This window comes from Camellia sinensis, unplaced genomic scaffold, assembly GCF_055761805.1.
Source record: "Camellia sinensis isolate YWXY unplaced genomic scaffold, ASM5576180v1 Unanchor13, whole genome shotgun sequence".
NCBI lineage: Eukaryota > Viridiplantae > Streptophyta > Magnoliopsida > Ericales > Theaceae > Camellia > Camellia sinensis.
Genome location: NW_028129009.1, coordinates 780799 through 797392, shown reverse-complemented (window position 1 = coordinate 797392; position 16594 = coordinate 780799). Strand labels below are relative to the sequence as shown.

Here is a 16594-nt window from a genome sequence, read left to right as displayed (position 1 = left end):
TTTTTGATTTAAAAAAAAGGGTCTAGCTTTAGTCCAGTCCACCATCGAATTGGACCGTGTTGTTGGGCTCATGGGGGCCTACCACGGGTCCCGTTTTAAAAATTTGAACCGTGTAATCTGTAAAACTCTTCGAGTACTATATGTCTGTAAAAAATCACGTTGATCGGATATCGATAGCTATGTGATCAAATCATTTTTGTATAAAAAAAAATGGACGGTGAATAAATTAACGGTTGACAAAAAACTGATTTGATCACATAGTTATCGATATCCAATCAACGTGATTTTTTACAGGCATATAGTACTAAAAGAGTTCTACACATTGAATGGTTTAGATTTTCAAAATGGGACCATTGGTGGGCTCCCACGGGCCCAACAGCATGGTCCAGTCCGAAGGTGGATTGGACCAAAGCCAAGCCCTAAAAAAAAACCTCAGTATTTATTGATTTGATAAAAATTTCCTGATCAGAATTTATTAACTTTTTTCAATTCACATACCTGCATTTATTGATTTAGTCAAAATCTCTGATTAGCATTTAAAATCTACTCATACAAATAATTATAGATACAGTCCATACATAGTTACTGCAGTAGTTTTTTTAATTTCTCCTGTATATTATGGTTAGTGATAAGATTATTAAATTATTTTTATAAAAAAATTTAAAAAATATAATTTATATATTAAAAAAAATTAAAATAAATATAAATATTTATAATTATTCCGAACGGGTGATTGGCTTAGTTATTATAATAATATAAAGGGGGGAGGAGCATTAGGCAACAAGAAGAACCAATTCCACTCAAATTTTTCTTGGTCCTTGACATTGTCCTTCTACACACACAAGAACCACACGAGAGAGAGAGAGAGAGAGAGAGAGAGAGATAATGTCGACTCTAACAGGTCCTCCTGTTCCTCCTTCCCCTCGGGATGATGCTGTCCAACTCCACCGTGCTTTCAAAGGTAGGTATATATATATATATATATAATTAACCCCCAGTCACTCTCTAAATTTTATGATTTTTGATGATGGCTTTTTTGGTTCTAGTGCTTCATTCAACTGATTTACACATTTGACTTTAATTTTTTTTATAATTTATAATTTTGGTTTTGAGTTGTCTCTTTGTTAGTATATGATTATATCATCACTTGATTTGTTGATATTTACTTGTAGAATTCTCCTATTTACTTACATATGTTCCTTTCTCTCTGTCATGCCTCCATGTTTTATGATGAATTCATGGAAGAAAGAAACTTTTGTAGCTTGCCCCACTTGTAACCATCGATCTCAACCCTTAGTTTTTTTGTGGCAATGCTAATCAATTCACTAGACTCATGTCCTGTGGCGGAATTAGGAAATTAAATTAGAGGGGGACTTATTAACTACAACATTAAAAATTTTTACGAGAATATTTCACATAAATTTTTACATTTGACTTCAAAATAATGTTATTTATATCTAGTGTATCATAGACAGTACAAAAAAAAGGTCATGGATATAAGTTTTAAAATAAATTATATAATGATAAAGTAATTTTTTTTACAAAATTTGAGTAAAAATTCAATATAATAGGCATATCAGGTTATCTTTGACATGTGATATTACCAACAAATAGTAAAAAACACATGGAGGATGAACCTCATATGTTAAATCCAATAAATTACATATTTTTATAGTGAGATTAATTATATTTATATGTCAATAATGATAGACATCATCATCACATTGAAATTTTTTCATAAAATTTTCATAGATAATAATATGGTTTATCACAATATCTTCATTTTCAATCAAAACAGCCATTATTGTTCTCAAAATTTTAAAAATATCATTGAAATTTTACTCAAAATAATATTTTTGTAAATTTTTTTATTTAAAATATTTTCTTTGTGTTTGCAAAAGAAAATTTAAAAAAATCCAAAACCTAGGGGGCACGTGAGCCCTTCGTCCCTGCTCATGTATATATGTATTGCAATTTAATTTAATTTAATTATATATATTTTTATAGTTTTTTAATCAATTGATAGGAGAGAATTTACAACTATCATGATAATTATATCAAAAAGAGACATTCGTAACAAACCGAGGTAATGTATCACATTTGTAACTAGGGCAATAATCATTGGAGTGACTGTCACTTTACACGGAATCAGGATGATTCAAATGAAACTCGTTTTTTTGCTTTAATTAAACTTGTATCCATCTTGATTATATCTTAATTCAACTTGACCGGGTCATCTTGAACTTGGTTGATATTTTGAACTTTGAATATTTCCCTAATGCAATGCAACAGCCACCTTCATTGAAATTCCTCATCCTACATAAAATTTGGTATCAAAGTCAATGTTCTTTCTTGGAAAACCAATTGTTGTAGCCCCTAAGTAGATTGAGAGGAGAGTACCAAGCTAAAAGACCGAGAGATGATTGATAATAGCCACAATGATAAAATAATAGATCCCATTGAAGAAGTAACAAAACCTAGAACAAGATGGAGCTGCAAAAAGCACAACAATGGAATTGGATAGTCCATATTGGAAAAACAAGTTGTAGGAGCAAATGCTGAAACCCCATTTCATTGGCAAGCTCAACTATTGGTGACTTTGGACTTTAGAACCGAAAGATGATCTTTCGTAATAGAAGATATGATTGTACTGCTATTATGCCCATGTGGATGTTTCCCCTTTTCCTATTTTTTGAAGCATAAGTCTGCTGCATATTTAGATTGTTGACTATCTAGCCAAGTACTCAACTTAGAACCATACAAAGCCTGCAAACATTTGTTTCGTTACACTTGTCATAATCTAATTTTAAACGTGGTTTCATTTGTCTTTACTGAATTTTTTTTTTAATATTGTAGTCAAATTTTTTTATTTTGTAGATGTATCTAAAAAGTAAAAAAAAAGTTTAACTAAAATATGAAAAAAATGTCACTAAAAACAAACAAAAACCCAAACAAAAATGTAAATAGTTTTGTGTTCGAATTTTCATCAATTTTAGTCAATTTATTTTAATTTTTAGACGCATCTTGATTAGGTGTATCTAAAAAGCACAAATAAGTGATTAAAATATTTTAAAAAATTTACTAAAAATAAATGAAAACTCATCTATAAACAAATTTTGAAATCAAACCAAACAGCTTGACTTAGCTTATAGAAATCATATATTGTAATAAGTTAATAACATCTGGATTATACAATGTTTTTCTTTGTAGAATTGCATTTCATAAAAAATAAAAATTAACTTCAAAAGGCCTGTTTGTTAAGTATTTTCTCTTCACCCCCATATAAAAGAGGTTTATTACATATATTCTACAATTTGGATGTTCCTGATTATCTCAATTTTTTGGGGAGTTTTTTTTTTTTAATTTTTATTTCTATTATTTTATTTTAAAATCTTTATCTTTATTATCTTTAGGATTTGGTTGTGATAATGAAGCTGTGATCAATATTATTGCCCATCGCGATGCAACACAACGTGCTCTGATCCAACATGAGTACAAATATATGTATTCTGAGGACCTTTTTAAACGACTTGCTTCAGAACTTCATGGAAAATTGGAGGTATTAATTCCCCCTTTCCTTGGCACTACCCTCGAAATTTAAAAGCTTTTCCTCTCATGCTTCTTGTTTTAGTTAAAAACATAAGAGACTGATTTCTCCCCTTCGTCAAATTTGCATCTTGTAAAATCTGTTCGATGTGTCAGATAGCGGTTTTGTGCTGGATGCATGATCCGGCAGGACGTGATGCAACTATATTACAGCAAGGATTAAGTAGTTACACTGTTAATCTTCAATCTGTCACTGAAGTACTATGCTCTCGTACACCATCCCAGATTTATACCTTGAAGCAAATCTACCATTCCATGTTTGGGGTTTACCTTGAGAATGATATTGAACAGCAAACCTTAGGCAATCATAAGAAGGTAGTCCCTCTCTCTGCTGTGTGCTTGTGTTTATTGGATTTAGCATTATAATAAACAATGTGCTAGAAACATACAGCATATTAATTACCCATTTCAGTAACTTACTGAGATTCTGTTGCTAGCCCTCTTCACAAAAAAAAAAAAAAAATTGAAATAAACAAATAGGGTATTTCATCCATGTTTTGTTGTTCTGGTTCACAAGCTTATGTTTTTTTTTGGGATAAATATATATATATATATATATTGGCAAATAAGAAGCAGAATAAATATTTATACCTCTACTACTACTACTTGTATATATTTATTTTATTTTAGATTTATTTCTTTGTTGAAAAGAAGTTAGAAATCTATCGCTAATCTTGTTGTTCACCTGCACATATATCAGCATCTCTGATTTCTCCTTGGGTCCTTGAGACTACAATTATTCTTCTCCTGCCAATCGTAGCTTTTCATCACATGGAAAACAGAGTTTTATGTACATAAATATACATATATGTTTATACATGTGTACACATGAACACATATTTCCAGTGTTTTGGATTTCCCCGTTTTTTACATTCATGGGAGGAAATTGAGGGTCTGACTTCTTGATATGAAATACTGGTTGCAGATTTTGCTTGCTTACGTAACCACACCACGCTCTGAAGGCTTTGAAGTTGATAGAGAGCTGGTTGAAAGGGATGCTAAGGCTCTCTTTAAAGCAGGCGAGAAAAAATTGGGAACTGATGAGAAAACTTTTATCCGCATTTTTAGTGAACGAAGCAGGGCACATTTGGTTGCTATAGATTCTTCTTATCGTAACATGTATGGTAACTCACTTAAAAAGGTAATTTATTCTTAATGTCATCACTGTCTCTTTGTAGCTGAAATTCTTGTTATGATTCTTTAACAAATTTAGATAATTACAGGCTGTAAAGAGTGAAACTTCAGGGAAATTTGAGCTCGCCCTTTTGACAATCCTACAGTGTGCGCATAATCCTGCAAAGTACTTTGCAAAGGTATTTATCCAGTCTTAAGTTTTTCTTTTCTGATTAATTTAATTAGGACTTCTTAGCATGCATATATATATGGTTTTGTGTAATAGTTTTCGGGACTAGACTATCATTTGAGTATTGAACAACTGGTTTTGAGATATTGACTTGGGATTGTGACTTCCCAATTTCGTTGTTCTTTAACAATACTTTTATGCAACGCCACTAGTGCATAATGTTTTCTCAATTTCATTTTTGGTCAAGACAATAGGCAATATTATCTTTACCTTTTGTGATGGGATTATAGTTCTCACAATATTGCTGTGTTTGTTTTTTTATTTTTATTTTTATTTTCCTTCCATATATATATATATATATTAACTAATATGATCCATCATGGGGATTCAAGTTCAATGCATTGATAACTACTCTGGAATGTTACAGGTATTACATAAGGCGATGACAGGATTGGGAACCGACGACACAACACTTATAAGGGTTATTGTGACAAGAACTGAGATTGATATGCAATACATTAAAGCTGAATACCAGAAGAAATACAGGAAGTCATTGAACGATGCGGTTCACTCAGAAACATCTGGTCACTACAGGAGCTTTCTTCTTTCTCTGCTGGGTCCAAACCGTTAGGATTTTGATGGTTGTGTGTTTATGAATAAATATACATTTGCATGTGAATACGTGTAATGTATACCTTATGTTTGGATTGTTGTTGAACTTAATGGTTTTAGGTTTGCAGTTTCTTTAGTTGTGTGATGGGTGATGGCATAGGGGTGTGTACGGATTGGATTAATTGTCTTGTTGAGAAAATATCAATTGCATTACTCGTGGCAAATTGAGAAATTTCTAAGTAAGATTTTATTCTTCCAACGGGTTAATTAAACATCATTAAACTTCAGTTTTTGTAGGTTGGGCGGATTGAAAATATAGAATGGGAAAGAACATCATTGAACACACATTTTTCCTCATGATTTTCACAAAATATATTATTTATTCCAAATCACAACATAAAATTATATATTAATCAAATGCATAATGTTATTTAAATGATTTTTTTACAAAATATACAAATAATCAAGTTATGAAAAAAAATGTGACGAAAACGAGGGGTGAGTATCATCATTAATCAAAGTTAAAATTGGGAAGAGATTTGTGTGAGCAAGTGCAATGATGTAATTTGCATATATATATATATATATAGGGAAATTATATTGTTTTGTAAATTTTAAAAGATTTGATTAATTTTAAATCACATACGAGTTGATCGATCAATTTTTAACAATTAATCTGTCTAACTCAAGTCACTCGTTTTCAAGACTTATGGATGATTTGACTCAAATTGACATAAAAAATAAATTAAAGAGACTATTTTTTTTTAAAAAAAAAAAAACATGAAAAAGCAGGGCTTTTTCCCAAAATAAGCCTATTTTGCATTGTATTTCCCAAACTAGGCCAACTTCTGAGGAAATTCCCAAAATAAGCTGAAGCGCTATTCCCATTCGCGCTTTTACTGTGAGGAGGTTGAAATTGGATGAACAGTGTAATCGCTATTCCAATTAGCGAGTTTGATTAAGAAAACGCTATTGCAAATAGCGCTTCTAAACAAAACACTATTCTGAATATAGCTTCATTTCGGAATGCAGGTTTGTGAAGAAAACGCTATTACAAATAGCGCCTTCACTGTATATGTGCCGAAAACGCTATTACAAATAGCGCCTTTACTGTTGACAAAAACGCTATTCGGAATAGTGCCTTTAGTTCTGAAGAAAACGCCATTTCCAATAGCGTTTACACTGTACACCCAGCTCCCATTTCTTTCCTCATTAGCAGATTATTTTTTTATTTTTTATTTTTTTTGTCTGTTGTCATTGTTTTGGTGATAATATGATTCATAAAATTGAAATTGGCTTTAGTAAAGCTATTGTCATGTTAAAATATGTTTTTTTTTTCTTTTGTTTTTGAATGCAGGTTTACAATAAATTTTACATAATATGAGAAAAATCTGTTTTCATATATTAATTTTACATACTATTTTTCATATATATAATTTTAAAATCATATTCATTTAGATATTATTAAGCCAATCATATTCATTTAGATATTATTAAGCCAATCATGTTCATTTATTTGGCTTTACTGAAGCCATTCTCATGTTAAATTTTTTATTTTTTCTTTTGTCTTTGTTTTGATTTAGAAAATGTAATTAATAATTTTTTTCGTCTTACTGAAGTTGTTTTCATGTAAATTTTTTTTTTGTTTATTGTTTTGTATTTGTTTTGGGTTAGAAAGTGATAATGTAATTAATAATTTTTTTTTGGCTTTACTAAAGTCGTTTTCATGTAAATTTTTTTTTTCTTTTGTCTTTGTTTTGGGTTAGAAGGTGTTATTTAGAAAATTATTTTGGCTTTACGAAAGCCGTTTTCATTTAAACATATACATATATTTATTCTTTTGTCTTTGTTTTGGGTTAGAAGGTGAGAATGCAATTTAGAAAACCAGTTTAGTAAAGTAGTTTAGTAAAGTCGTTTTGTACCCGTTTTCATTTAGAAAATTTATTTTTTTGTTTCGTCTTTGTTATGGGTTAGAATGTGATATGCATGCTCTACAGTCCGAAGCACACCCACAAACTGTGCAGCTCGACGAGCAACGACGAAGGGTGAGACGCGAAGACCACCGCAGAGTAGGCCAAGAAAACGAAGGCCACAGCGAGAGCTCCTAAAATAAATTTTGCCAACAATTTTGTAATAATACTTAATACATAATATACGAAGTCACTAATTTACTAAATACTCATACAGGTATGAAAACAACATAACTGAAGTTGCAAATGTAATAGTTTCCAGTTACATAGGTAGTACAGACATAATTCTCCCACAAAAAGACATTCTGGACACCATGAACTGAACACACATTACATATATCCTGGACATCCTGAACTGAACACACAATACATAAACATAACAGTTAGACAGACAAACACCTAATTCATGACCTAATATTGCATATTAATAGCCGTAACATTTGACAGACACAATACATAAACATAAACTTAAACATAAGCATAACATAACATAACAGTTATACTTACTCTAACACAGACATTACATATTAATGCAAGTTGTTATATTGCCGAAGTGTAGACATTAACACCTAATTCGCGCTTAAATCGGCAGGTGGCTCAGAGTCTGAACAATCCGAAAGCTCAGCATCAGAGACAAGCTGAGGATCCTCTATGATACCCTTGATAGCCGCATCATTTGGTTCTGTTTTGTTCTTCTGGGCATCTTTCTTAACTATGTATAGCTGCATATCGCGGGCTAACCTACGGTTCATTTGAGAAATCTCACGTTGTAGTCTTTCACATAGTCGATCAACATTATCAGGATCTTCCTTTTGGATCTCAACAGAACGTGCTTTTGGCACCTTCAGTCGATTTTCCCGACATAATCTTTCCATTTGCACTCGCTCTATAAATAGTGCAGGCCACTTCAGAAGTCTAGCGTTTGCTAAACCATATCCTGTTTGATTATCTGATGGATCCTCCACCAAACCACATGGATCTCGATAGTATTTGGGCATGACAAAATGTCGCTTCCCAAACCTATCATGATAAGCACAAGAGGGATCTAACAAACGAAATGGTGTTTCATCTTCAGCATTGCCACTTCCCCTTCCCCCTCCTCGTCGTGAACTGTCACCCCTTTGCAAGTTCCTACCACCTCTGCGATTCCCACTCCCTCCCACGAACGATGTAGCCATGCTAATTTTTTAAAACAAATAAATGACAATTTTGTAGAGCGAAATGAGTTGTAAGGTTGTGTCTTCACCTTTAGCCGTTTATATAGTTGGTTATGAATGGCTTTACAAAGATGCCTCTGCATTACAATCCCACATATATGAACAAGGTATGAGTGTCACTAGACTGAAAAAATAGAGAAAAGAAAATACTGTGTACGAAGTCACGTGACTTGACAATCCATCTGCATATACGGACACAATAAAGGCATGCTGACTGTAAGGTAAATCAGTGAATTCACTGTTGCCATGTGACTTACTGAATTGAGAATCACACATATATCAATAAGAGATGAGTTGTCACTGTAATAAAAAAATACATGACTTGACAATCCATCTGCATATACGGACAAAAAAAGGGCATGCTCACTATAAGGTAAAACAGTGAATTCACTGTTGCCATGTGACTTTCTGAATTGAGAATCCCAAATATATCAAGTAGAGATGAGTTGTCACTGTAATAAAAAAATCGAGCAAAAAATCGAGAAAACGAAAGCCCGTGCACCAAGTCACATGACTTGACAATCCATCTGTATATACAGACAAAATAAGGACATGGTCACTGTAAGGTAAATCAGTGAATTCACTGTTGCCATGTGACTTTCTGAATTGAGAGTCCCACATATATTAAGTAAAGATGAGTTGTCACTGTAATAAAAAAATACATGACTTGACAATCCATCTGCATATACGGACAAAATAAGGGCGTGCTCACTATAAGGTAAAGCAGTGAATTCATTGTTGCCATGTGACTTTCTGAATTGAGAATCGTAAATATATCAAGTAGAGATGAGTTGTGACTGTAATAAAAAAATCGAGCAAAAAATTGAGAAAACGAAAGCCTGTGCACCAAGTCACATGACTTGATAATCCATCTGCATATACAGACAAAATAAGGGCATGCTCACTGTAAGGTAAATTAGTGAATTCACTGTTGTCGTGTGACTTTCTGAATTGAGAATCCCACATATATCAAGTAGAGATGAGTTGTCACTGTAATAAAAAAATCGATCAAAATATCGAGAAAACCAAAGCCTGTGCACCAGGTCACATGACTTCACAAACTTAGTCCCCCAACTGGACCAACCACTTGGGTTTGAGCTTGTTTGTCCAGCTCCCGAAGTTTAGTTTTCTGTCAACCCCCCATTCCTTACCAGAGTCGTCATTTTTACTGGACTTCCAAGAATTGGAATGCGACTCTTTCTTCTTTCGTGATGGAGATTGAAATTCTTTACGTTGAGGATCCCTATTTGACGAGGCCCAGTTACGAGAAGCTTTTCACCGACCTACCTGTTATGTTTTATGTGTTATTGAAGGCGGTAGTTCGTTTCACCGAGTTTAGTTTTTTGTCAACCCCGTCATTCATTACCGGAGTCATCATTTGTACTGGACTTTTAGGAATTGGAAGGTGACTCTTTATTCTTTCCTAATGGAGATTGAAATTCTTGGTAATTAATCCCTATTTCACCAGCCCCAGTTAAGGGAAGCTTTTGACCGAGCTACCTGTTATGTTTTATGTGTTTTAAGTATTCACATAATTGAACATACATTAATCCATTTATTAATCCAGAACATTCATTAACTCATTGCAATTCAATAAAGAAAGTCATGAAGTTCAGGTTCATAAAACAAATACTTGAAATACATCCGTACGTTAGATTAACAACAACATTGTCTTACACTCTAGTAACGAACATATGACACAACATACATACAAACATATATGGAAGATAACGGTGTTTGATTTCTTATTCCTCATCTGACATGTAGTAGTCAGAGAAATATTTTTCATTATTTAAGACATTATTTCGCTCAGTCATTGTCAAATCTCGGTTGCTTGCTTCTGCCATTTCGGTGGCTAGCTGAAGCATGAAATGTCAACATCTCCGCATCAACATTCTGTTGTTCTCCTTTTTAATTCTGGTAACTGCTATTTCATAGTCACTCACATTTCGTCTAGCCATGGTCAATGAACGACGATGAGGTACCGGTGCCCCAAAGTTACGTAGATCATTATACAATCCTTCTTGCTCCGTTACCCTGAACACCCATTCTGCTCGGATACCAGCATAATAATCCTTCGGACTTGAGTACTTTTCGCTCTTGTAGTCATACGTAAATGGAGGTAGCAGCCACACTTTCGGATTTCTTTGCCGGCGTGAACTTCCTGCACCTCTTGAAGACATTGTTCAAAAAATAAAAAAGTTAATAATAATAGTAATTGTAGATATGTTACTATTGTTATGACTTCAACAAACATCATACTGGGGTATTTATAGACATCATAGTGGGGGTTAACTAGAGGTGATCTGGTGATGATAATGCGTCCTGGGGCACTATGGAATATGTGATACACGTGATATTATTTTATGTTATTCATTTCATGCAATTTTGAGTACCCGTGACTTTGTGTACCTGTGATGTAGTTACGGACGTGGTTGTCAGATAAAACAAAATGCAGTGAGTTGTCAAATAAATAAAATGCAGTGACTTGTCACATCGCCACATGAAACTATTATCTCATGCTATATTTTATCTCATTTTCATGATTGGAACTTTGCAGCCTATATTTTATCTTATTTTCACTTAATGAATTTCACAGTCATCCCATTTTCATTGTTATTACACAATCGTTCATGATATTTTTTTACCAATATAATAGCATTTTCTACTTTTTTTCATAGTCGTATTAATGTGACTTACATGAATTCTTAAATGCATTACTGCATCACTGTATAAAGTCACATGCTCTGATATAATGTGAGGAAAAACGTCACAACGTATACAAGCATGGCAAAGTCAGAAAGTCACATGTATCACTGTATCACTGCATAAAGTGACATGCATCACTGCATCACTGCATCACTACACAAAGTCACATGCATCACCGTGTCACTGCACAAATTAATAAAAAATAACAAATTAATAAATACATAAAAGTAAAAAATATTGTAGAAAAAGTGGTTTGCACAATGGGTAGAAAAATATATTGTACCTATGATGTAGTCACGGACGTGGTTGTCAGATAAAACTGCTCGGATTGTAGGCCAGAGAATCACAATGCAATCCCTTCATATTCGAGCAGTGAGTTGTCAAATAAAACTAAATGCAGTGAGTTGTCACATCGCCACATAAAACTATTTTGGCATGCTTACTTTTGTAATACAGTAAGTAGTCACTTGGAATTAACGTTTTCAGTACATATAGGTGTTTCAAAAAAATTATAAATTAAATCAAAAATAAAAACAACGGCTTTAAAGTAATATTGTTCATAAACAATTATGAAACAGAGTGCAAGTAAACACACAACCGTCCAACTCAGTTAGACCTATAAAACTATCGTTATTTTTTGCACCAAACTAATAAAATGGTCACCTCATATGTAAACACGATTGGAACTTTGCAGCCTATATTTTATCTTATTTACAGTTAATGAACTTCACAGTCATCCCATTTTCATTGTTGTTATACAACCATCCATCATGTTTTTTTTCACCAACATAATAGCATTTTCTGCGTCTTTTCACAGTCGTTTTAATGTGACTTAGATGACTTCTGAAATGTGACGAAAAAACAAAGCATGTAAGTTGCGCTGCAGAAAAGTCACATGCATCACGTAATCTGAGAAAGCATCGCAAAGTCAGAAAGTCACATGCATTACTGCATTACTACATAAAGTGACATGCATCACTGCATCACTGCACAAAGTCACATGCATTACCGTGTCACTGCACAAAGTCAGATGCATCACTGCACAAAGCCACATACCTACCTACTGTGCCCATTGGAATTATGCAATTCATACAAATTTTGAGGGGGTGTCAGAACAAAATAACAATAAATTAATAACCATTACAATACACCTAAAAAGTAAAAAAATTTGTTAAAAAATAAAAAATTAATAAATACATAAAAGTAAAAAATATTGTAGAAAAAGTGGTTTGCACAATGGTTATAAAAATATAGTGTAGAAAAAGATTATAATGTGAGGAAAAAATACACTTATTTTGATCATCCCAAACAATCTCTTAATTTTCAACTTCCATTTGAAGGTAAAGTTACATTTTTACAGTAGCCAGGTTGACACCATCTGCGGCACAATAGCCAATGTTACAGGCCCACCTCAAAGTTCATAACTTGACAAAAGTGGAGTCCTGCCAGCCGAATGCACTGTATAAGGTCAGTGGCATGCATGCAATTCATAAAAGTCGAAGTGACAACTCCTATCAAGTTGATGCATAGTTGTTCAGGTCATCAAAGTTGACGTGACAACTCTGATGCATAGTTGTCATAGTTGTTTACAATAATTTCATACATACAGCTACCATGTGTATATATGATATAAATATCGCATCATACCACAACAAAAGTTTTACAGCTATTTCCAGCGATATTATCATGACATATACGGTGGTTGATCTATACTCAGCAATGGGTCGCTATTGGGTTGCAGATGGAGATGAATTTCAATACCCATTAAATCCAAATTTGCGTTACTCACGTGGCACCGTCAATACCATGAGAGCTGAGTGGGAATTTCGCATAACTCGAGCAAATGTTCTCGTTGAGTTATGTCGTGAAGTTAATATTAAATTTCCTCGCCGGTTAGCCATGCGTATGCCAACTGACACTCCACAGTTGTTGCAAAGGGCATTGCATCGTATCCGCGACGAAGTTAATCGCATGACCCAACGTTTGCAAAGGTCCTCACTAATGAAGACCGCAAATGAGCGTGCTGAAGATGGGTTAATGGATGATGCACGCCAGTACTACGCGTGGAGCATAGATGTTATGTATGAATCTGATATTGAGATGTCAGATGATGATGATAATGAATGAAATTGTTTGGATGAATGACCAAACCATTTATGTTGTAATGAATTTGTAATGCTTATCCACGACTTATCAATGAAGGGAGATTTTTCAATTGTTTTTAGTCTTGAACAATTGTAATTTATGATTTTCTAAAAATAAACAAAAATCAGTTTTTAATTTTTTTGTAAACATAAACCAAAAACGTAAACGTTACCAAACGCTACCTTATTTATTTTTATTTTAGGGTTTAGGATTTATAATTTAATTCTTCAAATTTATTTAAACATCAATTCCATAAATGGTTGTCTCAATTTGTAAAATTGAGGAAAAATCGTAAATTACTATAAATAATGCACAGACTACGGATAATGATAGAGAGGTAGAGATGTGAAAGAGATTTGTGTGATTCATCAATATAAGAAAAAAATATTGTGAAATTATAATTGCGAGTAAATAAGGAAGACACATTTACATCAGCTGTACAAGTTTGATTTACAAAAACTATAACAATTACCAAAAAAAAAAAAAAAAAACTATACAGTCCATATCACAACCGCTAATGCCCTAACCTGCCCCCAGTCCCACAACCCCAACCGTGGACCTCCCTCCTCGGTCTCCTGCGGTAGACTCTCTGAATATCTGGCACTCCCTCCCCTGCATATGGCCCTCCAGTGACTGCCTGTGGCGCCTGTGCGTGTGACCCCCCCTCTCATGCATCTGCTGCCCCTGATGCTGTCTGTGTCTGCAGATCGGACACTGCTGTGAGCTGTGAAACTCCCTCATCTGGTGCAATTGTGTCACGATCTGCAGCTCGACCTCGACCTCTGCCTCTGCCCGCACCCCGACCTCGGCCGCGACGTCCCCCACAACCATAACCTCGGCCTCTCCCTCGCGCTCTGGGGGAGGGCTCAATATCGGCCTCATCATCAACGTGGGAGATGTCAGTGAGAACTGCATCATATGTACTCATGGGCGCAGTCGAAATAGTCCCCAGAAAAGCAGGTGGTAACTGGGTGGGTGGGGTAACAACATCATGCATGAATCAGGGCGCAGTCGAAGTACTCCCCAAAAAAGCAGGTCGTAACTGGGTGGGTGGGGTAACAACATCATGCATGAACCGGGGCGGTGTCCAATCAGGGTCAGGGTCAAGGTCAGCATGCTGTGTAAGATGTACGTGTGAGGAATCTGGAGAAATGTATGGGGTATAATGCAGTGGGGTCACTGAAGTCCAATGACCTGCTGTGGCTGGCGCTGAAGTGGGAGGCACTGACGTGGACGGGACTGATGTGTCTGGAGCAGCTGCTGCACTGTGTACACCGTACTCCCCAAAATGCAGACGATCTACCCGATGGGCATGCTGGATCCCCTCGTACAACAACTCTCGGATCTCTGCAAGGGCCTGCAGACCAAGCTGTCCATCACGTCTGAAAAGGGCGTCCTCAGCCAAGTGATATGACCTCCCAACTCGACCCACCTGAACAAAAAATCAGATATATTAGGCTATAGTTGACTGAAAACAATGAATTATGATATTAACAATTATCTGACATATACTATGATACTCACCAATGCCTCGAGAGAAGGCCCAACTCCCTGATATCCGGCCTCAGACAGGTGGCTCGGATTACCGACAAGTAGGTGTGTATGTCGCCGATACCACAATATGTAAGGGTCGGGAGAGGGGAGGACCCCATTGCTCCACTCAGCTTGTACAATAGTGTCACGACGGGCATCCCACAACTGTATGTATCCCATATGATGCACACTCCAGTCAGTGCTGGCTCGGCCACGTCTGTCAGTCGCATGCAACTGCCACTCGGTGTCACACCAATCCGGTACGGACTGGACCCGACCAAACTGTCGGAGGACACGATCAGGGAGATGCCACTCAACCACGTCAAAACAAATGAGTGGCACTCTCACCATCCATATCTCCTCACCCAGTCGGCAATAGTCTGGGAGCGTATCGAGGACCTCAGCATAAGGCTCCCAGATAAACTACAATAACGACAAGTCTATTAAAAATCACTCATGAACATATACACTCCATATGACAATTAAAATTTAGGTATTTAAATTTGATACCTCGCCGTCTATCATCCGGTCAAGCTGGTCTCTATACACGACGACTACGTGGGTCGACACGACCTCGTGGCCCATGTCAACCCTCTACCGGCTACCTCGAGGTCCGGCCGGCAACTGCATGTCTCTCTCGCCGATGGGAACCTCACCAGGAGCAACCAGTTGCCGCCTAGACGGCGCAATGTGAATCAATCTCTCCCACGCCCAAATCTGCAATAGTTCGAACGCAATTACAATACTAATATATGCCATACAATATGAATTGACATGTAATAAAATTCTTACTAACCTGTAGCAATACAAGGGGTCCTCCAATCTGATTCGCACCCACCTGAGCTGCTCGACATAGCATCCTATACAAGCATGCCAAAGCCGCGGCGCCCCAGCTGTACTGGCCGATCACGTCAATGTCTCTCAATAGTGGCAAGTACATCAGCTTGAGCAGGTTCTGTGACTTATCAGGGAGAAGTACCCCCCCAATAAGCCACATAATATATGCTCGGGCATGCTGATGTACTAACTCATCTGGAGCATGATTTGGAAGATGGCCCTGAAACTGCTCGGACAGCCACCTCACCCTCACTCTACCTGCCTGTAAGTCTGCAGGTGTAGGTGCTACTCCCAATAACTCAGCACATAGGGCTATCCACTGCTCCCTCGTCAATGATGGGTCAGGTCCAGTAACTGCTCGGCCATCAATCCGTAGACCGTATAGGACAGATACGTCCTGCAATGTGACGGTGGCCTCACCGGTCGGGAAATGAAATGTATGAGTCTCTGTGCGCCACCTCTCGATGAGAGCAGTAATGAGTGGGTGGTCCAGTCTGATGTGGCCTATACGATATACACCATAGAATCCCGCGCGTAGTAAACACTGCAAGACTCTATGGTCCAATGGATGGTCCCACAGGCCGGAATCTCCCCGCCGGCATGCTACCACGGCGCGTGCCTGCTCCTGCATAACAGAATAAGTAGTTTAAATTATAGCATTA

General features: G+C 36.0%; 1 protein-coding gene across 2 annotated transcripts; it reads left to right on the top strand.

The window, feature by feature from the left end:
- Nucleotides 1-783: 783 nt before the first annotated feature.
- Nucleotides 784-5764, top strand: LOC114280801 (annexin D5). Of its 2 annotated transcripts, none has more exons than XM_082911824.1 (6): nucleotides 784-961; nucleotides 3414-3559; nucleotides 3832-3921; nucleotides 4532-4747; nucleotides 4830-4919; nucleotides 5337-5764. In XM_082911824.1, exons 1-6 carry the CDS (start codon nucleotides 886-888, stop codon nucleotides 5538-5540), a joined length of 822 nt encoding a protein of 273 aa, XP_082767950.1. In that variant the 5' UTR covers nucleotides 784-885; the 3' UTR covers nucleotides 5541-5764. The 2 variants fall into 2 exon arrangements, with proteins under 2 accessions (XP_082767950.1, XP_028078986.2); XM_028223185.2 differs by having other exon boundaries at nucleotides 3703-3921.
- Nucleotides 5765-16594: the final 10830 nt, after the last annotated feature.